The following is a 25,000-nucleotide window of genomic DNA, read 5'->3' on the forward strand; positions in this document are numbered from 1 at the left end:
GGAATGTGGAAGGTCCCACAGGGAGGGAGCCCACAATGGCTTCCCCAGTACGCATGGGGGTCCACAAGGATCAAGGGCAGTGAGGACAGAGAAAGAAGGGGACAGCGGCCATGTGGAGTCTCTGTTCTCTTCCCCATCTCAGCCCCAGGCCGCCAGTTCTGGCTGCCTTGAGCATCCCTGAGCTCCAAACCTACCAGAACAAACTCAACACAGTATCTTTTCCTCCTAAGCTTATTTCTAAGAATTTCGGGGGGGGGGGGGGGAGGAAGCATTTCTCAGACTCATAGCACTTTTGCTGAAGTACTAAGGCTTTAAAATCCGTAAACAGTAGGATATAATTAAATGCAAATGCAGGGCCACATTTAAAAATTAATCTTCTATAATTAATTAGTAATTTAAAATATTCTGGTAAATGATACTTAAATGGCACAGAATTATCCTAGCTCTGAGTGATAAAGTCGCCTGCTGAAGCTTTACCATGTTGGAGTAAGAAATATTTGCATATATCATGTGGGACAACAGAACACTGAGATTACTTAATTTTCCTTTGCTATAAATGTATTAAAAAAACACAGTCTTTATATTCAAATTGTGGGAGCAAACTCACTTGCTGCAGCAAACTCTGAGAAGCAATTGATTCAAAGCCAGGAGTTAACCCAGCCTGTGCTTCTAGTAAGGATTAAATTGGCCTCCAGCCACACTCCTTGCCTGGGAAGCCAGTCTGAGCAGAGTTGAGGAGAAATTTGGGGGGTGGCCTTTTCCACCTCTGTCCCTTCTATTCACCTGTGCCTCACAATCTGGGTGAAAGGGGACCCCCAGTCCCGAGCAATGGGGAGCTGTCCTACCAATAGGCCACTCCTCTCACTGTTTTTCTCTCCCATCCTTCTGGCTACAGAAAGAGATCACCAATATCTAACTGCAAAAGCTAACTGCCACCTGCTGTAACCATCACTTGCCATTTCTCTCCCAACATTGCAATGCCTTCCCCAGACTGCTCTGCACCAGCAATGCCTTTACCCTGGTGTGTGTGTGTGTGTGTGTGTGTGTGTGTGTGTGTGTGTGCGCGCGCGCACATATTTATGTATAGGTGTGGGGGCTGAGTGGCTGTCTGTTAGGCTGTGCTCGTCTGAGGGTCTGCTTGTACCAGCTATGAGGCTGGTTAGCCGTATCATTGCATCAGCCTGTGTCTATGTGCATGTGCGTGTGCGTGTGTGTGTTTGTGCCTGTGTCACACATGTCTAGTCTCCCACACTGGCCTGCATGGCTGCTTATCGTCAGTCCTCTCCCAACACACTCACCTCTCTGCACAATGCTCCCCCTACCCCGTGCCAAAGCTGGGCCTGGGAATGTCCCACCCATAGGGGCAGCCACTGCCATTTGCCAACCCACCCAGGCCTAAGGCAGGGTTCTTAAGCAAACTTCACCCTTCCCAATAGCAGAAGTTTTAAGACCAAGGCCCTTACTGACAGGCTGGCTCAGGACTTGAAGACAAGCTGAAAAGGCAACGAAGGTACACACAAGAAAACCTAGCTTCGAGCTCTTTCTATTACAGGTAAGAAATATAAAATATCCATGCATTTATTCCCTCAGCAGCCATTGTGGGCTAGCCTTGTGCTGCTCTTGAAAGATACAAAGGTGGACACCACCCAGCCCTGTCCATGAGGGGCTCACTTTCTTGTGGGAGGGACAGGGTGCCCAATATCTACAGGCCGCACTGAGCTGGATGGTGTGCGAGCTGCCGGGACCTGCTGGCTGCTGTCTGCCTCAGGAACTGGGCAACTCTTCTCCAAGAGTGCACAAATGTTTCAAATACTTTGTTTCTTACTCTTTCTAGAAAAACAAAAGAGACAGGGAAGGAAGGGAGAGGAGGAAACAAGGAGGATACAATAGGAAAGAGGGAGGCCTAAGTCCATCTAGAGGCAGGGGCACACAAATGACAAAAAAGAGCTGAAAGAACAAAGTCCTGGAGTACCCCACCCCCACCTCCGGAGGAATCCTCAGTGGATGAGAGCTCTGGGGTATGCCACCTAGGCCAGCCACTGCGAATGCCCAACACGACTATGGTCATGGTGGTGTAGCCACAATATTTAACGTCATGTAGGTTTCCAGGAGGAGACACCACCTCTGTGTCCCCAGCCAGTACTTGATATGGCTCCTGGTCCATAGTAGGCACCCAATCTGTACTAAATGGTTGGGTGTTTAGGTAGGAGGATGGATAGATGGATGGAAGGATGGATGGATGGATGGATGGATGGATGGATGGATACACGCATGCATGCATGCATGCATGGACAAACAGACGGACACACGGACAGATGATGGACAGATGGATGGAATCACCTCCAGAAGACGAGATGAAGCCCAGGACCAAAACTGAGTGTGCACTGGAGGTCTCCCTATCAAACCTGGCCCAAGAAGAAGAGACAATAAGACACACATACCCTTCTCAGCACTGGGGCCGTGGTTATGGAGTGCACTGTAAGCTGTTAGCCTCAAAGACTCCGAAAAGGACACCAAGAACAAACTGGTCCTGAAGTTTAGACTCCCCACCTTGGATCAGAGACCCCTTCCTGCTGATACCCCAGCCTCAGCCTCAGCCACTCTCCACCCTGTGCACCCACTGCTGAAACCACATGACGCACAAGTCCCTGAAAACACTGGGGCTCTCCAGACTTCTGTCCCCCAGCATCCCCTTTGGCCATGGAGTTAATGAAGGTTCATTCCTGTAAACCCAGCCCCAGTGTCACCTACTCCAGGAAGCATCCCTGAGCGTCTGGCCACCCCCATCTCTCCCTGGCCAGAGAGCATTGCTTCATCCTTGGCACTCTCACAGAACCTGGTCCACACCTCTGCTCTGACAGGTGAAGGAGTCTGTTCACACCTCTCTCCTCCCCACCAAACTGGGAGCTCCATGTGAGCAGGGACAACAGCCTCAGTGCCCAGCACAAAACTTGACATGGCACTCAGGCTCATTAAATTCTAGAGAAATGAAAGATGGAACCCACAGACAGAAGGAAGAAGGTTCCAATAGCCACAGACAGGATTCCCAGGCAAAGCCTCTGCCCTCAGCCCCTCAGGACTCCCACGGCCCTGGAGTGAGGAGAGGACACTCACATCCCCAAACCCCTAGCGGGTGGTTCAGGCTGACAGGCTACATGGGGACAGCAGCATAGTGGGTATCACTGCGTAATGAAGCCCCACTTAGCAGTCAGTGACCTACAGACATATCAAGGCCCAGCTGAGGATAGAATGAGTCCAACTCACTTCCCAGTTAGGGTGATTAAAAAGTGCTGCCTACCCTTACTCAGAGATCCAATGGCAATCCCAGAGCAAAACAAGCCTTTCAGGAAGAAGGATTCTCTATGGCCTATGCCCTCAGCAGTCCCCAAGGGCACCCCACAGTGGGCTCCAGGTCTGGGACCAAGGGACCAGAGTGCTGTCACCCCTGAGCCCAGTTTCCCCAAGGGGGGCCTTTTAAAAACAACGCACTAGTGTGGTGGTTGTGTAGACTGTGATAAAAAGATCCCAGAGGAGGGAATGTGGATTCAAGACTGAGTGATGGAAGGTGAGGGGATCTTGAGGTGGGGCCTGTTATATGAGCCCACGTGCCTCCCCCCATGGCCTCGGCCTGCTTGTTCTGCTGACACCCACCCACTACCAAGGCCAGACTCCCCCACGGCTCCCAGCCAGGATGGCTTCTCATAAAGTGGGATCACAGAGATGCCGGTGGTGCATGGGCCCCCAGGCTGAGCCCCCCACATTGAATGCATGCATCCTGGACACTGGACAGAGACACAGCTCCCAACACAGCATGTGGACAGCCTGGAAAGTCCCAGGCAGCCAAGTCCACATCATACAGAATTTGTCACTAGCGATAGTGAAAGTGCCAGCCTTCCCAACAGATTCACATGTAGCAAAATGTAGAAGATTCAGGCAGAACCATGTTTCTCCCTCCTCCCATCAGCCGGGCTTTTTGAGTGGGGAAGGGAGAAATTACAGTCAGGAGAGCGACATACCCCACCACTACTGTGGCTCGCACACACCAGTCCTGACTGGGTATAATATCCATGTGTCTTCAATAGCTGTGGGGCTCTCAGGGCATTTACTGCCCCATAACAGTGTTCTGAGTTTCTTAAAATTCAGGACCTGTCCCATCAGTGGATCAGCCTTGCGAACACCCTCTATCCTCATTATAACAAACAAGAGGTGGGCTCGGTCTGCTCAGAAAGCCCAAGCAAGGCCTCCAGGCAGTGAATGAAGGTTTTGTGCAGTGATGGCCTTCCCAGGTCTCTCCCAGAGGATCTTCTGGACTAGCCAGCCATACATGTCACATTCACCTTCCTTCTCTTACTGTGTTTAGTAGATGCCCTAAAATTCTTTGAGCATAAGCACCCTAAAATCCTCTGCCAGACCTTGGACAGAGGCAGTTGAGCCATATCCCCCAGCATGAAGGGAGCATGGCCACACTGACCTACCACCGACACTATAATATTCTCTCATCCCAACAACATGGCAAATGGGGACCCTGGAGTGGGTCAAATCTGGATTTGACTCCTGCCCAATTACCCGGTGGCTACTTGTGTGACCTAAAGCCAATCATTTAACTTCCTCAGCTTCACTTGCCCCATTTGCGGACCATGACAATTAGGGAAAGCACACAAAGGGCCAGGACCATGGTGGGTACCCAGGAAATGAAGCCTCCCCACCCCCACCCCAGGCATATGAGATCGAAAACCAAGACCCTGACCAGCTGGAGCTGAAGGCAACAAAGCCCAGGTGCCCTCCTTCCCCACGGTCTCCGGCCAGCACTCCCAGGGGCTTGTCACTCTTGCCCTGCATTCAGAGTAGCCCCTCCTGGGGCGTCCCCAGCTCTGCAGCACCCAGCAAAGACTTTGCAAACACAGGAGGGGGGGGAAAGGGGGGGGAATCAAGAAGGCAACAGGCCAAAGCCAAGCCAAGTATTTCCAACACTGCAGAAGTCTGCATAATTATCCACTTGGAAATAATATCTTTAGGCCAGTCTTGTTTGCATCTTAAATCCTTGCAGGGCCTAGAAACAGAGCAAGGGCTGAATTCATCTGGAAGGGAAACAGTGAATATGATGTTTCCTAAAAAGCTATGTACCAAATGCTTTACCATCGCTCTAGTCTCCTTCATCACTACTTTACAGATGAAGAAACTGAGGTCTCACCGGTGAGGCAAATCACCCAAGGTCACAACGATACTAAGTGGAGGAGTTGGGACTTGACCCCAAATCTGCTGAACTCTGAAGCCAATACTCTTCCCACTCCCAAGCTTAACAGCAGAGCAGTGACAAGGCAGAAAGGAAGCAAGCAGAGGAGGCAAGATGTGGGCAAGAAGAGAGAGGAAGAAGCCCAGCAACAGAATTAGTGGACACCATCACCAGAGCAGACTCCGGCCGGGGGAATTTAGCAAGGACAAAAGCTTTCCTGTGAGCAGACACCGACACATGCGCTGCTGGGAACATTCTGAGAAAGCCTGGATGCATTAGAGCCGATCCCGGGCTGCCCATTACTGGCCTGAATCACTTCCTACAGGGAAACGTGTTCCCGAGAAAATGCCGGGCGCCGACAGGACATCACAGCCTGGCTGACCACCAGCGTGATCTGGGCACTGATTAGGCCAAGAGCGGCAGGGCTGGCAGCCAACTGCACCAAATTAAGCGTTCCGAATTTTAAGTTCTCTGGCGGTGGGCTCCGTGCCGGTTCCTGATGCGTAAGGTAGCATTCTGAGTAATAATTAATTAGAGGGGAAAGCGGAATAAGCAACCAAAGTACATCAACTGGAATTAGTATAATTCTTTCTCTTCATTTTCCTTTCAATCAGAGAGAGCCAAACAGGTGACTGGGGTTGGAAAGGAAATCGCAGGGAGCATTTGGGCACCGGGCGACCCCTCTGGTCCACCCCTCCTCCCAGGCACACCACACCCCCAGCACAGCCCCCACCCCCAGAAACCAACCCAGGCCAGAGAAGCACCTGCCGCGTCCAGCTCGTCACCTTTCTGCCATCAGACCGCCAGGGCTGGCACCATCAGCCAACTCAGAGAGTATTTCTCGTTGCCTATTCTCAAGACACCAAATTCTTTGTTAAGCTGCTGGGCCCTGTCTTCATTAGAAGGCCCTAACCCCTGATAGAGGTGTTTAAAAAAAATGCACTGATTAGCCCAGGCACCAAAAATACAAGCACGCACACCAAGTATCATTTGAGATTATGCAACCAACACCTCCTCCAGGTGCTAACAAATACCAAGGCAGAGCTGCCCACCTCTGCAGAAAGCTGGAAATTTATTTTATCCCTAGAGGCTTACACCTGTCAACAAAGAGAGGAAAATTAAAACACCACCACCACAAACAAACCACAGCCTGGGTTTGGCCTCAGGTATCCCTGGCAGAGACTTGTAAACAGGCTTCCCGCCAGCTGCCCCCAGCCTGTCAGTGTCCATGAAGGCCTTGGGTCACCTGCTGGGGATCAGTCAGGAGCCAGGTTGTGCTCGGGGTCTCTTTCTGCAATGTGCTGTGGGCCCAGCACCCAGGAGTCCCCACGTCCAGTTTGCTCCTGCACGAGTAGGCTGTGCCTGGCAGCCACCTGGGCCACCCCACAGCACCCCGGGGAGAGGCTCCTGCGGCCCCAGGCCCCACCACCTACCTCATTGATGAAGGAGTGGGCCCCCTGCGGGCTGAGCAGAAGGATGGCTCGGCGTAGTGTGTCCCGATAGCGGTTCAGCTCCTCTGTCTTCATCGTGGTGAAGAGACTGGTGAACACGTGGCTAATGTTCTTGTCCACCTTTTGCAAAGAGACGTCAAGGCCCAGCCGCGAGGCCTGATCCAGAAAGCTTTGGAGCCCACGGATATCTAAGCAGTGGAGAAGGGGGAGGAAAGAATGAGCTTTAAGCAGGAAGGGTCTAACCCCAATGCTCCGTGCCAGGTACAGGCCGCTGCCACAAGCCACGGCTCACGTCTGCCACAGTGACCACTGAACAGAGATGGAAAACACTCACACATCTGTTTGGCCCCAGGGTGAGTGTCTCCCACCGTGAGGAGCATGCCCCACCATCCAAAAGGTCCTGTGGCCAGAAAACCCTTTGTGATGACCTCCCTTTCTCTCCCTATTGCTTCCACCCAATGGGAGCGAAAGTTCTAGCAGCTGTGTCCTCCACACCTGAGTTGCCCCCTCCACAGGATGCTCTGGGCCTGCCCATGTCACACAAGGTGCTCTCTCCCGGAGCCTGGGTGCCCATGGGCCACCATGGGCACACCCTGCCCCATCCACTCCCCCAGAATCAAATACACAGTAAACAGTATTAATTCAACCAGAGCGCCTTTCCCAACCCATTACTCTCCCAGACTTTCCCTTCATGCCCATTCCACAAACTTCTTGAGCTTGCCAGGCACCATGCAAGCTGCTATAGTGAACCCTCAGCTGCCCACCTTTCCAGGATGACAGACTCACCAGTAAGTCTAGTCCCAGCGAGACGTAACAAGAGTGGTTATGGAAAACCAGACACAGTGTCAGGGAGGAGACCAGGGCGCCATGGAAGTCATGACTGGGGTGCTGGGGGGAAATGTGCAGGGGGCCCCAATTTCCCACCACGGGGGAAGCCCTGGAATAGGCTCTAGGAACTTGCCATGGACTCTGACACTTAGAATTTTGGATAGTTCCTTAAACACATGGGCAAATCTTCCATCCGCTTTGTGCCTCAATTTGTTCATCTATAAACTGGGGATGTAAATTTCTGACTTCCATTTTCACAGGACTATGAGGAACCACAATTCTTCAGGGTCCCAGTTGTTTGTGTCTCAGGGGCCGGCACCTAGGAGGCACAGAGAACCAACCTCCTAATGGTTCGCGGGGAGGGCACAGCAGTGCCCCAATAAGAGCCCTGAGAGCCTTTCTAGGGATGGCAAATGCGGGACTAATATTCAATCCTGTGGCACCTGTATTCAAGTCCAGCCATGACCTCAGCCAGCTTTGCCCAACGGCAACCAGGCCCCTGAAGCACAGACACTTACCCAGAGCTGCTTGCCTGCAATGCACGGGGGTCCCAGTGCCGCTCTGCCCACTGAGTCACACAGGAAAATGGCACCAGGCAGCAGGTCAGGCTCTCTTCATCAAGCCCTTGCCCCCTCCCCCAAAGCTATGAAGTATGAAAAGGTAACAGAGATCCTGCCACAGCGCCAGAGGCTCCCGACACACAGGCCCCTGGCTATCGACACCCCTCAGATTCCCAGGGAGGCCACGCAGTCCTCACAGCCTGCTTGGGTCCTTAGAGACCTGGAGTCCCAAAGCCTCTTGAAAGAGAAGCTAAAAGAGGTTTTTAAGAAGTCCTCTTAACCGAACAGAGGGAATGACAGGGCAGAGGTGCAGAGATGGCTCAGGGTGTGGAGGTGCAACAGGTGGAGGGGACCCCCAGCTAAAAAACTCAGTCAACCCCAGCCACCCCCTCTCCTGAGCACATCACAACTCACACCTGCCAATAATAAGCTTGAACACCTCGGCCCAAGCAGAAACCCAGGTCCAGCAGCCGCTCCCATGCTAGGCAGGCAACGGCCTTCTATCTGTGCCCAGGATGGTCTCCCCCTGGATCTGGGCTGTTCAATAGAGCAACCACTAGCTACATGGGGCTGTTTAAATTTAAACTTAGATTCATTAAAATTAAATAACATTATACCTCAGTTCCTCAGTCACACTAGCCACATTTTAGGTACTTACCCACCACACCTGGCTGGTGGCTACCATAGTGGGCACCACAGATAGCCATCATCTATGATGGATCACTGCAGAAGTTCTATTGCATGGTACTGCCTGAGAAACTATCTCATAACCAGCATGGTGTAAATGATGTTCCCAAATATGGGAGATTTAGGCCCCTGGTAATGGCCTCCCTCTTCCTGTGCCTCGTGCCCTGTCACCCTGAAGACCCTTCGAGCCTCTACTCTGGGACACACGACCTGCTCTGACCTATAAGACAGCTGTGACTTGGTGTAAGCAGAGGTCTGAATAAGCGTTTGTGCATTCTGCTTCCGCTCTTGGAGCCTGCCACCACCATGAGAACACCCAGGGCTGGCCTGCTAAAGGGATGCGGACACACGTGGAGACTCAGGTGGGCCCCCAGGCAGCCACCCTCAGTCACAAGTCAACCGCATCCAGCTACTCGAGCGAGCCTAGAGCAGAACTGTCCAGTTGATCTACAGACGCACAACAAATAATAAATGACTTGTTCTAAGCCACTAAATCTTGGGATAGTGTGTTTCTCAGCAATGCATACTGACAGAACGAGTTGATCAGACATCTTTATCTCGTATAGCATATGAGAACTTCAATGAAAGAACAGGGCTTATGTCTTAAAAGTAACTCCAACACAGCTTTCCCACGGCACTGCCCACGTGGAGCTGAGCGTGAGCCAGATCAGGCAAGGTCACAGCCTCTGTGGCCCCATCCCTTCACCTGGACACCAACAGCCTCACTGCCCCCATGGCTTAATCTGACCCAGATGTGAGCACAGCTGACAAGACACTGAGGGCTGACTGGGACAGGCATGAAGGTGGCACCCTCAGACCCATATCTACCAGTTCCCACTCCTCTTCTGCACCTTGCAAGGCCATCACAAGTCTTTAAACTGGCAGAGGGGTACCTGGGTGGCTCAGTCAGTTGAGCATCCAACTTTGGCTCAGGACATGATCTCACAATTCATGGGTTCAAGCCTCGCATAGGGCTGTGTGCTGACAGCTCAGAGCCTGGAGCCTGCTTCAGATTCTGTGTCCCCCTCTCTCGCTCTGCCCCTTCCCTATTCTCTCTCTCTCTCTCTCTCTCTCTCAAAAACTGAATAAACATTTTAAAAAAATTTTAAGTGGCAGAGATTAACCATGTCTGCAGAGGCATGCTTTCTGCACCTGTACATGAGCACATGCACAATGAGGGCTCCAGCATGGCTCTGTGTCCATGTCCTTGTGTCCATGAGTCCAATAGGGCTCTAGGGACCTCATACGTCATGCCAGCATGGCTAGTCCTCCCAAACTGGGCGCGAAGTCCCCTGAGGTCCCTTCCCTGAGGTCCCCCTGCCTAAAACCATCTCAACCTATAGGACTGTTCCACTTTCTTAGGGAACAGGAGGTGCCACTGTGTGCAGGCAACTGTCTTGGGACCCCTAAGTAGACACAAGGACATGCACACATGGAAAACACGAGTCGTCAGAGCTCCTGCACACCTTCACCTGCTCTGCTTCTGCCTACTGTTCCAGGCAGCCCCGGCTGGGACTGAGCCATCACAGAGAATTTAAGTTCCCTGTCAGCAGCTGGCTCCTCACCCCTGGAACAAGCGATGAGGGCTGAAGGCACACTCCCCAGGGACCACAGCCCCTGGCTATAACCGCCTGCTCCCACTTGGCTGAAAAGGTCAGCTCTCAGCCTCTGAAGCTCTTATTCAACTGCACATGGCGAGGGCTGGGAGCAGAGAAACATGTGAGAGCTTATGCTAACTTTGCAGCCCTCCTGACATTCCCCAGGAACAGGGCCAAGGAAGCCCACTTCTCCAACACAAGTCCTTTTCTCCCTACAACAGACCGGGTTTGCAATGCCCCCTACCCCCATCCCCTCAAGAAATCCAGCTCTCCACTGCTGCTCCCCAGGAAGGGAAATTCTCCAAGAAGGTAGACTAGGGACAGAGCTGGGGCTACTCCCATGGGCAGCAGAGTGTGCACCCCAGAAGCCCCTTGGCCCCCCTGGGGTTCTGGACCTTGGTCCTGTTCCTCCCCTGCAAGGTCCCTGTGCATAATGGCCAGCCCAGGCACCACTCCTAGTGCACCTCCTCCAACCAGACCCACCCCCACTGGGCAGGGAGCTGATGGGATATCCCCAGCCCCAGCCCCAGCCCCAGCCCCAGCCCAGAAAGGGCAGGAAGAGGCAAATGGCCCACAGTTGTCCAAGGCCACAAGGAGAGGCATAAACCACGAAAGAGGGCATCGGTCACCCATGGGGATGGGGAGAGGCTCCCAGGAGAGGCATCCAGCTCCCCAGAGAAAAGAAACAGTATAGGGAGCATAGGCAAGTACACTCCTATGAGGAATGTGATACGACGGTGCCCCACCACAGGCCTCAGCTTCCTTGGCCCGCCCTACGGGCTCTCAAGTCTTTCTAATATCTGAAACTGAACAAGCCATCCAGTGGAAATTTATTCATCCCTTATTTTCTCCTATATTAACTAAGAGCTTTCTCCATGTTGGTCCCTCTCCTAGGTGCTGAGAAACAAGAATGAATGAGCCCACGGTGTTCCTGCTGTCAAAGAACTTACATTTCAGGGGCTGGAGAACAGACCGGAACAAATAAACACCATGCTAAATAGATAATTTCCAACAGTGGTAAGAGCTCTGAAGAAAATAGATGTTGGGCTGGAGGAAACTGCAGGAGGTGGGGGTGGGAAAAGCCTCTGCAAGGAGCATCAGTGAAAGGAGACAGCTCTGGAAATCTCTCAGAGAAGAACGCTGCAGACAGAAGAAACAGCATATGGAAAGTTCCAGAATGAGGCATCTGCGACACTACAGGAAGAGGGCCTTGCTCACTTCATGATGGGGGCCAGGAATAGGGAGGACCAAGAAACCCGAATCGTGGAGCTGCAAGGGAAGGAAGCTGGGGTCCATGGGCACCAGGGAGCACCTCCCACAAGTGGAGGAGGGACAGGCACAGGTCCCAAGCGCCCGAGTCCTGGACCTCCTCCCTCAACAGACCAGCTTCCTAACTGAAGGCCCATGTGCCCTCTGGCACTTCCCCACCACTCACCTCTCTGTCCAGTGCCACCCACACCATGCTGCTCTAAAGTTCATGCCCATGTCATCAGCAAACAGGGATCCTCCTCTCTCTTCATATTCCACAGTGCCCAGCCTGGAGCACCAGTCTGTGAAGGCCTCTCCTCCCTGGGCTTCCCGATACCGTGTGCTCCTTCTGCTCCCACTGTTCCCCAGTCCCATCCCCCAACACACACTTCGGTCCCCATTCCCAGATACTCCTCGGCTTCCCTCTGGCATCACCCACTGGTCAGTCTAGGTGGGAGAACATCAACACCAGACACACAATCCATCCCCACAACCCCTTTCCAGTTTCGGGTACCATCAATACCTCCCCTGGGACTTCTGCCACAGCCTCCTAAGAGGTTCCCCCAACCCTGGGGTCTTCCCCTCCAATACCTTATGCCAGGATGGCTTCTAAGTTCACACCTGCTCACAAAAGAGCCCTCCTCTAAAACTTTCCATGAATAACACAAGTTTATTTTAAAGTTGCCAGGAAATTAACATCCTCAAAAGCATCAATCAATTACAAACAAACAAAAAGCCTTCTAGAGACTCTATTATTGTACATAAAGAAACCCCATACACCTTAGCCTGTGCATAAAAGACTCTGTGGCCCTAACAGCTTTGTCTGTGTTGCTTTTGTATCACCAACACCTACTTCCAACACCACCACCAGAAACCATGCACCTAAACTCCAGGAGAAGAAGCTCTTTGCCCTTCCCTGGACATTCCCCATAAACACACACACACACACACACACACACACACACACACACACACACTCATACCCCCACTCATGAGTGCATATGCTCTGCTCCCAATTGGGGTGCTCCCAATTGCACATTGACATAGCCCCACCCCTCCGTCAAAACCTAGTGAAAGTCATACTCCCCTCAGAGTTTCAAAACTCACGGACATGGGAAGCAGAAACTAGGGCTTTCCCATTTCTCTCTCCCATCCCCGGGCTCAGTGCCTAGCACAGGCTCAGGGACAGTGTAAGTTTGTGGAATCAAACTGACCCAGAGCAAGAACCAGCCTGAAGCCCCGCATGCCTTCCACAACCACGCAATGTCATGTACTTGGTAGAAGCCCAGCCATTGGCAAGGAATTGAAATTGGGCAAAAGTTTTTTTTCAAAATCTAAGGTTATAGCTGTGATTATCCCACCACTCCTTCTGGAAAAAAAAATCAGATAATCACGGGTACTTTAAATATTTTCATTCTGGAAAGTAATTGAAACAAAAGAACACATTTCAAATTGCTTCTCCTACTATTTTCAGCTTCGAGAAAGGTCCAAGCATTGAGAGTACTTATGAAGAATATTTTACCATCTGTGATATACAGATATATGTATAAAGGCCACCACCTCACACCCTGAAGAAGTTCAGTTACAACTGCTTAGGGATTATTGGCAAATTTTCCAGAAGCTGAGACACAACTTTGATTGTATGGACATTTTTTTAAAACTTTTTTCTTGGGACGTCTGGGTGGCTCAGTCAGTTAAGCATCAGACTTCAGCTCGGGTCATGATTCCACAGTTCGTGTGTTCAAGCCCTGCATCGGGCTCTGTGCTGACAGCTCAGAGCCTGGAGCCTGCTTCATATTCTGTGTCTCTGTCTCTCTCTTCCCCTGCCTGCTCATGCTCTGCCTCTCTCTCTCAAAAATAAATAAACATTAAAAGAAAAAAAAAAACTTCTTTCTTATCTGGCCCCCAAATATAGGTTTCACAATTTTTCCCAGATGTAGTTTATCTTAATCTAAGCTCACTCCAAAGACCCTGCCCGGGCTCCTCTCCTCCTTCATTGCCCTCCCCTCTCCCCACCACCAACCCAAAATGCCAGCATCTTTGTCACAGGCACAGAAGAGCTAGAGAAATGGGTGTGGATGGAATCTGGGTCTGCAAGTGAGGAAGCATCCACCATTTCCAAAAGAAAGGATCACAAAGGCCTACCCGCTGTGGCTCCAATCAAAGTAATAACCTTCCCTTTGCTCAGAATCCATTGTGTGCCTCACCTCAGTTTCCCACCTATGCGTTTCCTGCTTTACTTCTTCCTTCCTTCTTTCCTTGCTTCCTTGCGTCCTCCCTTCTTTCCTTCTTTCCTTCCTCCCTCCCCCTTCCCACCCAACCTCCCTCTCTGCATCTTTCCTTCCATCCCGTCTTTCTTCCTTCCTCAAATACTTCCTGAGCACTGTCCTGGGCCAGGCCACAGGCTGGGCACCAGAGCAGCAGCATTTTAAGACTTTGCAGCCCCATCCTCAAGGAGCACTCAGTCCTGCAGGTAAGACTGAGCCTGAAGCAGAGTGGCTCCCCTCCCCCTTGTATTGAGCATCTCCTATGCGCCAGAATGTGTTCCGTTTGCAGCCTGCATTTCATGGATGAATTAATTCATTGCAGTCAATCTATGTAGGTGTGATTTAAAAAAAAAAAAATCTCTATGGGAGTCAGGCGGGCACAAAGCAGGCTCTCAAGAGTTCAGCAAAGGGAGGAAGAGATGTGGCACATCCAGCCAGTTTCGGTAAAACAGGAAGACTGTCAGGTGGTGTCCCACAGTCCTCACGGCATAGTGCCACTGCTCTGTCTTCTTGCCGAGGGTCTCGTCTGGGAGCGAGAACCATCTGGACTGGTCACAGTCTCAGCTGCCCAGACAACAGCCACAGCCGACCTGGCACTGGGAGTCCTCCAGGGTGACATCTCATCCCCAACCCCCCAAAACGCATTAACCATGACTTTATTTTCTATATTCTGATGCTGTGACATCCAGGGTCTTGCTGACCCGAGAGGGACCACCCCTCACAGGATTAGCCAATCTCTAGAAGTAGGAAACTGCCTACTCCAGAGCACCCCTCTCATGTGCAAACCAGCCCCTCCACAGCCCACACACAACCACCTTGGGGTGCTCTCACACTTGGGGTGCTCTAATCACCCCAGAACCAGGTGATCGGGGACACCCCTGTGCTCCCGGGCCTCCTGAAATTATTCAAACTAGGTCATCTTAAACCCACTTACTCTACCTCACCCTTCCTTTCCCACAGAGGTCACATTAAGGGCTCTTGCCCACAGTTCCCCTTCTCCCTCTGCCTCCTGACCAGCCCATGTGCTTCCCCTGGTGGCCCCCCATGGCGTGGCGTGCCCCCTCCTCCTGGGAACCATAACAAACTATCTTTGCAATGGCTGTCATGCTATGTGTTGGTCTCACCATACCTGAATGATAACAAAATACCCTCCCCCCTGGAGACCTGGGATAGAGCTTGGGGAGAGGTGCATAGAAGCAGCCCCATCGGCCCCCCAGTGGGGGACACAGAATAAGCACAGGTGTGGGTTCAAATCCCACCATGCACTAGCCAGATGAGCTTGGGCAACCACCCGTCTGAGCCCATCTCTTCATCTGTAAAACAGAGCAAAGCCCACCCTCCTCACAGAAGCACTACGGTCCTTCTGAGAGGGGCAGACATTACTGCTGGCACAGTGCAAAATAGATGTTCAGTGGCCGTCAGCTGCCTTCCAATCTCCTCATCAGCACCAGGAACACTCCAAAAAGGGTTCCCAAAGGAACAAATCATCTCTCTTGTTCTAGAGGCTCATCAAGAAGGAAGGTGCCATCCTGACAATCGGATGGCACAATGGAAGACAGAAAGTGTCACTTCTCCATTCTGCGATAATGGAAATTCCAAAGCTGTAAAGTGGCTGAAGGAAACGGTCTGTCATTGGAAACTCTCTGAGAAAGAGATCGAATATCTGCCTATAATAGGGGCCCATAATATCCACAAGACTTCCGCTCAAACAGGTTTCAGAGCCAGCCAGGAGGCCATACGAGAGGAGATTCCACAAAGGGGAAGAAGTGTTCTGGATAAATCCTCATGAGGGCATTCACAGGGCGTGTGCACACACGTGGTATTTCAGACACGGGGATCCATGAGTGAGCCCTACCCATCGCCCCTGCCCGGGCCCTGGGAATGGAAGGCATCACCTGATGAGAATATGCTCATTTCTCGCCATTTCTCTGTTCCTTTCCATTTGAAAAACAAATATAAGGGAAAAACATTTTAAATAATCAGGCTGGAAGATCGAGATTAAAAACAATTTAAAATAAACATCTACTCTGGCACTTTGGAAAAAACATACCACGCTGCATTAAGTGCTTTGAATTAAGTAAATTACACCAAGTAACTAATTTGCATAATGATCAAAATTTGCATTTTACACATGTTATGATGAAAATGGGTTTATAAAATAATTCTTCACCAACTTCTGCTCCAAGTTGGGTTCCAGTATTTGGATAAAACTCCGTGGTGCTGATCTGCTACTGTCTTTCATGTTTCAACTCTCTGGCTACTTCAATATTTTTTTTTTCAATCTGGCAGGTCCCTTATCCCCACTGTAATAAATAGTGCCTTTGATTTGCAATTCTCTTCCATCAACCGAGTGAGATCATATTCGTAAAGAATCTGTAATATGCTAATCATTCTTAGAATTTTCACAAATAAAGTTTGATGTTCCTGACACCTTTTACTTACAAGGTATTTGGTATTGATTTTAGCACTTCTACTCCAAGATTTTCAGAACTGGTTTGCAAACCCCTGCAGCTTTTCAGGATAAGGTATCAGGATCGTATTTCTCAACAGGCTTCTTTCCAGGGCCAACAGGCACGTTGGGAAGTGAACTAAAACCCCACTGGACATGTCCACAGGGGACTGAGCACAAGGTCCTCAGGAGACTGGCTGCCAGCCCCATCAGGCCACTGCACACCTTCAGGTCCTTAGGACCTACGAGACTGGCCCAGAGCTAGACTCCCTCTCCCAGAGCTATTGGACGCTTAGATGCTTCACGTCGTTTCTCCTCCATACCCTGTGCAGCAGGCATAACCATCCCATTTCACAGATGAGAAAACAGAAGCCAGGGAAGTTGGGACCCTCCAGCAACACCACATGTCCAGCAAGAGGAACAACCCATGTTCATGCTTTGAGAAAGTTCTAGGTATTTTCCTGGACTTTTCTCTAAGTTAAGTAGGATCCCAAAGCAAATCCAGAAAAGTAGCTTCCAAGTATTTACCCAGAAGAGCCCCATTTGAATTTCTAAGGGGCCCCAAATCCAAGGATGTTTCTTTTTGTTAATGCCACAGACAGACGGCCTCCCCCCATGGCATGGCAGAATGGACGCCACACACAATAAGGATGATGAAATACGTAATGGCACTTGCTGATTACGGTCTGACTTTGTACAGGGCACGACGTTAAGCATTTTGCATATATTGTCTCTTTTGATCCCCACGACCCCCTGATGTCTGGTCAAAGTCATCCAGCCAGTTAGGGTTCAAATCCAGACCTCTTCCCCCACATTCACCAAGCAGTCAAAGACACCTGGAAAGGGATGAGAAGGAGGCAGGTCAGTGCCCCCAACCTCATGCAGATGCTGAGCTAGGTGCCTGACACATAGTTCGTCTGAGCCTGGAGCACCCCAGGGAATTACCAGATTATGCCCATTTCACAGATAAATCCCAGGCTCAGAACATAGCTGAGATTCAACTCCAGACTCACCCACCGCCAGAGGCTCTGCTCTCTGTGCCTCATCAAGGCATGGGACTAAACTGGTAGAGGCCAGAGCCTCCCCCTGACCCCGGCCCAGGCTTACAGAATAGCTCCACATAAAGCTCCAGGGAGACCACACAGCATGTGGTCAAGTGCCAGAGTCTAGCTTTTATGAAGGGCAAGAAATGAAAATGTGATGGCATGCCGTACCAGCTGTTAATTTGCAATCAGTATTAATAACTGACATTACACAGTGAACTGCAGCATCTTCATTAATTCTGTAAATTATCACTCTGAGGAAAAGCCCACACTCCTGGAAACAGCAGCCTCAACCGGTCTGACTTGGGAGCAACCCTGGGCTGGGTTCCGCATCTGCAGACCTGCTCAGGGGATGCCCAGGGACGCCGCCTGCTGACCCTACTCATGGCCCACCCCAGGACCAGCAGCAGCCTCCCACCGCCCAGTGAAAGGGCTGTAGGGCTGGCCTCACAAGCACCTCACTCATTCAGGCTTTCTCCAAGCTCGAATCTAGAGCCCACACCTTGCCATGCCAATTGTGGGGACTAGAGAAATGGAACAGACAAGCAGCCCAATGGAAATAGAGGAGTGAAGCTCAAAGACGTGCTAGGACCCATGGGAGGTACCCAGGAAGGAGCCTCTTTGCCCAGACAGCGTCTGCGGGAGCTAAGGCCTCCAGAAAACCTTCAGAGAGCTCGGCACAGAGGCTGGGGGCTGTAGGGTGGGGCAGTCTTTTCTGTGTCAACAAGAGAGGGAAGATTACTCCAGGCCAAGAGGGCAACAGAGGCAAAGACCTCACAGAACCCAACGGCCCACCTAGGAGACCTGCTGATGACTCTGTTTGGACCTGACAGTCATGTGGCCTGCTGTACCCCCAAGGAGGATGGCCAGGGTGGCACTCTTGGGACTGGCCAGAAAGCAGCAGGACAGTAGGAGAAGCAGGGTGGCCTATAGGCTAGCTGAGGCCAAGGCCCGTGGCCCCAGCTATGCCAACTCCACCCCTCCTGTCCACTCCACACCAAGTCTCTGAGGCACAAAAAGGACCAAGGGAGAGCAAAGTCCATGCTCTGGAGTCAGTCTAGAGCCCCAGTGTGTACCTGAGTGCCCTTCATGGCCAAAGCCACACGGCCTGAGCAGCTGCTGGCCCCCTTACGTGGGGGCCTTTTCAAAACAGGGCTGTGGCTCCCACGCGGGAGAAGCATTTGGGTTTTGGGGTCTGACACCAAGAGATGGACTCAGCCATGTTGCCATCTCTTGCCTTGACTGGTCTCCTCTGCTCTCTGAGCCTCAGTTGCCAGCTCCATAAAATGGGCAGAGTGATGCCTCTGATGCGGTACTATTGTAAGGAGCAAAGCAGATGACACACACAAAGCACCTGAGACAAAGTCCAAGTGTGGGAAGGGCTGCACACGATGAGCTCACCTTCCCAGGGACACTGCCACCTACACTGCCACCCCACCCTTCCTGCTCCCCACTGGTCCTGGCATAGGAAGCCTCTGTCTTCACGGCTCTCTGTTGACCTCATGACAAATGTTCTTTTACTTATGTATTTAATTTACATAATGACTCTCTGATATTTACTCAGATTTCATTTGTTTCGTTTGGAACTTGCCTTTGAAGAAGCGGTGCCAACCAGAGCCAGGAGTGAATTGCAGCAAGGGGTCCAGGGATGCCATCATCCCTCCCCAGGAGCCTCCAAATGCCACCTCTGCAGAAGTACCCAGCTCTGCCCAAGCATGGGCACCATGCAGAGCCTCACACTCCCTATGCCAGAAGGATGCCAGGTTGGGGTGGATCGCTGCCCCCAAAGCAAGCGGGAGAGACACATAAACACCTGTCCCAGAAACAAGTCTATGCCAGCCCCAGAGGGAAGTGTGGACAGTGCCAGGCAGAAGGAGGGCAGGAGTCCTTTGCTCAGGGAGCTCCGGGAAAGGGGCCGAGCTGGGCATCAGGCTGTGCTGGAGTCAGGGGCAGCAGGTATACAGATGGCACTGCCAGGGCCCTCTTTGGTGTAGAGAGAGTGGGGTCCTGGGATGTCATGCAAATGAGGCCAGACTCCAGGGCAGGGTAGGCCACAAAGGGTAGTGGGAACACACCATGGGGTGGAAGAAAAGGTTTGAGTTTGAAAACTTCATTTGGCAGTTCTGTAAGAGGGGGTATGACCTGGAGGGCAAAGGCCCAAAGGTTACAGAAAGCCAAGGCCACAGTGCAGGCAGGACCCAGTGGAGCCCAAACCTGGATGGGAGCACTAGAATGGAGAACAGGGCCTTTGGCTGCAGAGAAGGAAGGCAAGAAGGAATAAGGGATAACAGATGCGGGTTATGCCTACAGGGCCAATGGATGGGGAACAAAGGACAGAAAGGAGGGAGGCGGGAGGAGGGGGCAGGAGGCTCAGCCCTGGCAAAAGAGCCACACACAGCCCAGGCCCCTGCTGGGCCTCCCCTCCTTCACCCTGCACCACACACACAAACACACACACACACACACACACACACACACACACACACACACACATATGTGCACACTCACAAGCAGAGACACTCATGTTCGCACTCACACCTTCACATATACCCTTGCTCACACACGTAGGCTCACTTGCACACTCATGCACTCACACACACATTCACTCACACAGTGGTGTGCTGGAACCAGCTTGTGCCACCTCATGAGAGCCTGTTGTTAAATTCTCAATTTTGTGAGCCAGGTATTAAATACTGCCCCTGTCGATGACATTATACAAATTTATAACTGAACAAATGATATTACGAAACAAACTGATAAATACGCCAAGCTCACCACTTCCTAATTCTCTGCTGCATTTTACTCTTATCTATGTTATCAATGTCCTTTGTGCCTGAAATACCACGTAATGGCACGTCACGTCTTCCCAACTCAACACCCGGTGACATCATGGTGCTCCAACTCAACCACTGTGGGAGTATTTACACCCCAGGAACCAGCAAAAACTGTAAATCAGGGTTTCCTGTTTTCTCGGAGAGCTGCTTGTTAAGCATCTACCAGCACAGCACTGCTCCCCAAGCTCACACACTGTCACTGCCCACTCACTGGCACGCATGCTCACATACCTGCACCCACACTCACCCATCCACACATACACTCATGCCCACACCAACACATACCCCCACGGCAGCACTCAGCACACATATACACATGCATGCACGTGCACACATTCACACACACAACGCACTCCCCCCTCTTACACACACACCAGCATTTCATCTCCCCTAATGTCACACGGAAGGTCGGAAACCACACCCACACCCCCGCAAGACCAGAGGCTGCTCTGGGGATGAAGGATTGGAGCGGCACATCCTGCTGGCCCCGGTCTCCCCCAGCCTCCTCGGGGCCCGGGAGCTGACTCCCCCAGAAGGTGTCCGTGCTCCACCCAACTCCCCTCCCCGGGCTGCCTAGCAAGCAGAGGCGTCCCACTCTGGTGCCTCACTTTGGCAATTGCAAATAAGTCGATGGTATAATCGGTGGCCAGTGGAGGCTGGGAGCCCTGCAAGGAGGGATAACATGGCTGGATACCCCAACCCAGGCAGCCAGGCCATTCTGGGAACAAGCCCACACAACTCCACTTTCAAAACATGCCTGCTAAATCCCAAAATTAAACCCACATCTATATTAATTAAGAGCCAGGATCCGCAGTCCTGATAGGACTGCCGGTCCATCCATCACCAGCTCATTAACTCCCACCAGAGCCTCTCAGGCCAGATTACAAATGGGACTCAGGGTGGGGGCCAGGGGAAGCAGGGTATTATCCTGAAATATAATTTGAACTTTCCTTCTAAAATACCATCCTCAGGCTGGTCCATCACACATCCACACCCACTGGGGCCACAAGCAAGGGCTGGACTGTGGGGCCGTCCATCACCAGCTGCCAGAAGGCTCTGGAAATGCCACGGCAGCTCGAGAGCTCCAAAGAGGATGGGGACGACTAGACTAATAGTATGATCAATGCCAGTGGGACAGGCCACAGAGACAGGAACACGACTGCCAGGGTCAACGCCAACTCTGCTCCTCTTCCCAAGGGTAAATATCTCCCCACTGGGAGTGCTGGATGGAGAGGAGGGGAGCAAAGTCCCAGTTAAGAAGCACCTTCCGCGTGCATCCCCGTGTGCTCTCCTCACAGCCAGCCTGTGAAGGCTCTATTCTTTACAGATGAGAAATCTGGAGCCCAGAGAGCTTCCATCACTTGAGTAATAGAGGCTGATCCAGGCAGATCTGACTCCACCTTACTCTGCTGCCTCCAGGAGAGCAAACACAATAGAACGTGGATCCCCAGGGACCACAGTCCCATTCTCCAGGAAGACCTGTGGCTCCCATCTGACTGTGAACTGGCCTCAGTACCCAAGGGGGTCCACCCCAGCAGCAGGAGGTGTCTCTGGCCAGTGGCCCAGGATTCTGAGTGTCTCATCCACCACTGCATATGCTGAGCACCACACATAGTGCTGGCATATAAGAGCAGCCCAATAAAGCCACATGGGGAAAATGTGTGAATTAACTAATGAAAGGCAATTCTCTGTCCAGAGGTGGAAGCTAGACCCAAGAAGATCCCCCTGGATTGCAGCAGAAGCCATGCAGGGGCTGGGTTGTGAAGCCGATGCAGAAGGACTGGCAGGGTTGCCATTGTAGGCTGTCTATGGCATCATCTCCAGGAGCAGCAACCACAGAGGATGTCCTGACATCTCTCCATCACATCGACCACCCAGCAACCCCAGAAGGGCAGTTCTATCATTATCCCCATTTTCCAGATGGCAAAACTGAGACTCAAGAGAGGTAAGGTCTAGAGCCATGATTCCAAAGAGTGCCTGCCCTTAGCCTCGGCTTTATGGGGACACTTCTGCCATGCAAAAGCCCCCCGTTATTGATAGCCTCCTTTGCCTTCCAGGAAAACCAATAATCAAAAATAAACCCACACTCTGCCCAGTGCCTTCATCCCAGGCCGGCACCACAGGCTGTACAGTGCACTGAAGGCTGGGGACAGCCCTACGGTGGCCCTAGGACCTGGCCCCCCCGAGACTGAGCTGAAGGTTCAGCACCCACATTATCAGGCTCTAGCGGGCCAGGTCGGCGGCCAGTCTGCTATTCTCTGCAGCAGGGGCCAGGCAGCCTCCACCAAATGGGCTCTTTCACAGCCCACAGCTGCCTTTCCACCAACCTTGCAAGGGCAACTGGAAATGCACATTCCGATTCTGAGTCAGAGTTTTCATTGCGATCATAGTGATTTTCAGTTTAGAAGGAAATGAGCACCCCAGAAAGCATTTAGAATTAATCCTAGCATTCTGGAATAGCAATAAAACCCTGTTAGGAATGAAATATTTGCAGTTTATCACAAGCCCTGTCACCAGGAGAAAAGAGAGATCCAATTGTCTGTTGGTTGGCATGGGTTCCTGGGGCCGTCAGAGGTGACAGAGCTCCTGCAAAGCTCCCCCTTCTCATCTGCACTCCTTGCCCTTTCCCTCTGACTACATACATCAGCACAAGCGAGGGACAGGTTAACAGTGCCCAGGAGTCTCTTGTGGGAGGGGGCTGCAGACTGCGGGAGGGAGGAGAGCCGTTTATCTCCTGTGGGGCTCTGCTGTGTGCCCTGGAGGCAGGTCTGAGGTTCTGCTGCACAGAATGCTGGCCTGGGGAGGATGGGAAGATGGGGAAATAATCAGCGAATGAGAATAGTTCAAGGCCTTCAAGTGCTTCCACAGCTGCTGATGGGTAGGACCAAGCTAGGACCAAGTCCCCCAGACACATGCTCTGGATCTCATGCTCCTCCTGAAAGCCAGGAGGTCAAAACCTATAGAATGTCATGCATATGCCTACTAACTCCTTTACAGAGACCCTCTGGCTTTCAGAGGACAGGACCAGCATGGGATCCCAGAAGGTAAAGAGGGGCTCTAAGGTGATGTGGTTATAACCACAACACCTGCAGCAGTGGGGACAGAAGCTGCCCAAGGGGCCTGCGTTTTACTGAAATTCATAAGTCACCTTCTCTCCAGGGTCCTGACCAGCCCTCCTCTCCCCTAGATGATACCATTCAGTCCCATGGCTTCCAACACCATCCGCACCTGACTTGTATCATTACCCTGGACTCTGCCAGGATTTCCAAACTCACCTCTTCACTTGGGAACAGGCATTACAAATGTAATCCAGCCCAGAATGAACTCCTGACTTTCAATCTCCACCCCAATAAATATCACCACCCACCCAGCTGCTCAGGCCAAAAGCCTGGGAGTCTTCCTGGAGACTTCCCCTTTCCTCACTCCTCACCTGCAGTCCACAAGATAGTTGAAACCCAACCTCTCCTTGCCTCGCTGGTCCATGCCAGCACCTCTCCCAGAGACGATTCTGACAGCCTCCTTCCTACCCGGCCTCCCTGCCTCTACACCCAGACAGTGGTTTCTCTAAGCATGAAGCAGACATGTCTCTGCTCTGCTCAAAAACCCATCAGTGGCCCGATAGCGTGCTCAGGATGAAACCCCAGCTCCTCACCCAGGACCTGAGAGGCTCCACATGGCACAGCCCCCTGACCTCATCTCCAACCCAGCTTCCTTCTCCTTTCTCTACCCCCTTTCCTGCCCTGCGGCCACACAGCACCACCCCACCCCTTTCCTTTCTGAACACTGAGAGCCTGTTGCCACCTCAGGGATTTCGCACCTACTGTTCCTTCAGCTGGGAACAGTTTTATCTTGCCCAGTTTTTATCTTACTGCCTCCTTCCAAGCACCGCGGTATCGATTCACATGTCGCTTCCTCAAAGGGACCTTCCTTGAGCTGCCAGCTGGCCCCTCTCACCCCTACCTGTGACTCTGCCATACCCCTGCCCCTCTTCCTCATAACACCTCTCGTCCCCTAAAATGATCATCTTCATCGATCAGTCCTCGTGTCATCTTCCACTGTGTCCCCAGGACCCACAGCAGTGCCTGGCACAGAGCAGGCACTTTGGGGACGTTAACTAAAGGCCCAGGTAAAACCTAGGGGCAGCATGCTGCCGTGGGAAGAGCCCACGTTTGGAACTAGACTGCTCCGGGTTTGAAATCTGCTCAGCTCGGCGCCTCCTGGCCACGTGGCCTTGGACACATCACTTCAAACCTTTCAAAGCAGCAATTTTCTCATCTATAAAATGAGAATAACAATACCTGGAGGAGTTGATGCCAGGATTAAATGAGATAGCAAGTTGTAAGGCGTTTGGAATGAACTTTGCCAACAGTCACTATTTTTATTCATACCAATAACAGCAGATGTGAAAACACCTAAGTGAAAGTGGAAATTGGAAAACTGACAGGTGAGCAGGGAAAAAGGAAAGGCATGTATGTCCACCAGCGTCCACTCTGCTGGCCCGGGGGGAACCATGGAGATGAATACGCATGCACGCTGCCCTCAAGCAGCCGGTGGGCCGGGGGAGAAGCCAGATGTGGAAATGCTGTGTCACGCGGCCAAATTAATAGCCACATCGGAGGCACACGTGGCAGCCGCGTGAGCACCAGGGAACGCCCCGCCTCTACGGAAGGCCTGCCGCAAGGGAAAGGCATCGGTGCACAGCTTGTGGTCTGCCACACAGATCCCTCTTCTTCTGGAAACACCTTCCTGCCCTTGTTCTGGGGAATGTCTCCCTACTATCCCCCAATCCTGCAGTTCTACAG

General features: G+C 51.9%; 1 protein-coding gene across 1 annotated transcript in view; it reads right to left on the reverse strand.

The window, feature by feature from the left end:
* The window catches only part of GRID1 (glutamate ionotropic receptor delta type subunit 1), a 697,306-nt gene that overhangs the window by 462,831 nt on the left and 209,475 nt on the right, over positions 1-25,000 (reverse strand). Inside the window, exon 4 of the mRNA XM_047072607.1 lies at positions 6,667-6,872. Coding sequence (XP_046928563.1) covers positions 6,667-6,872 — 206 coding nt within the window. The remainder of the gene's footprint in view (positions 1-6,666; positions 6,873-25,000) is intronic.

The sequence above is a fragment of the Lynx rufus genome, unplaced genomic scaffold, assembly GCF_022079265.1.
Source record: "Lynx rufus isolate CCGP_SWC_20201006 ecotype Redwood Valley unplaced genomic scaffold, mLynRuf1.p SCAF_11, whole genome shotgun sequence".
In the NCBI taxonomy this organism is placed as follows: Eukaryota; Metazoa; Chordata; class Mammalia; order Carnivora; family Felidae; genus Lynx; species Lynx rufus.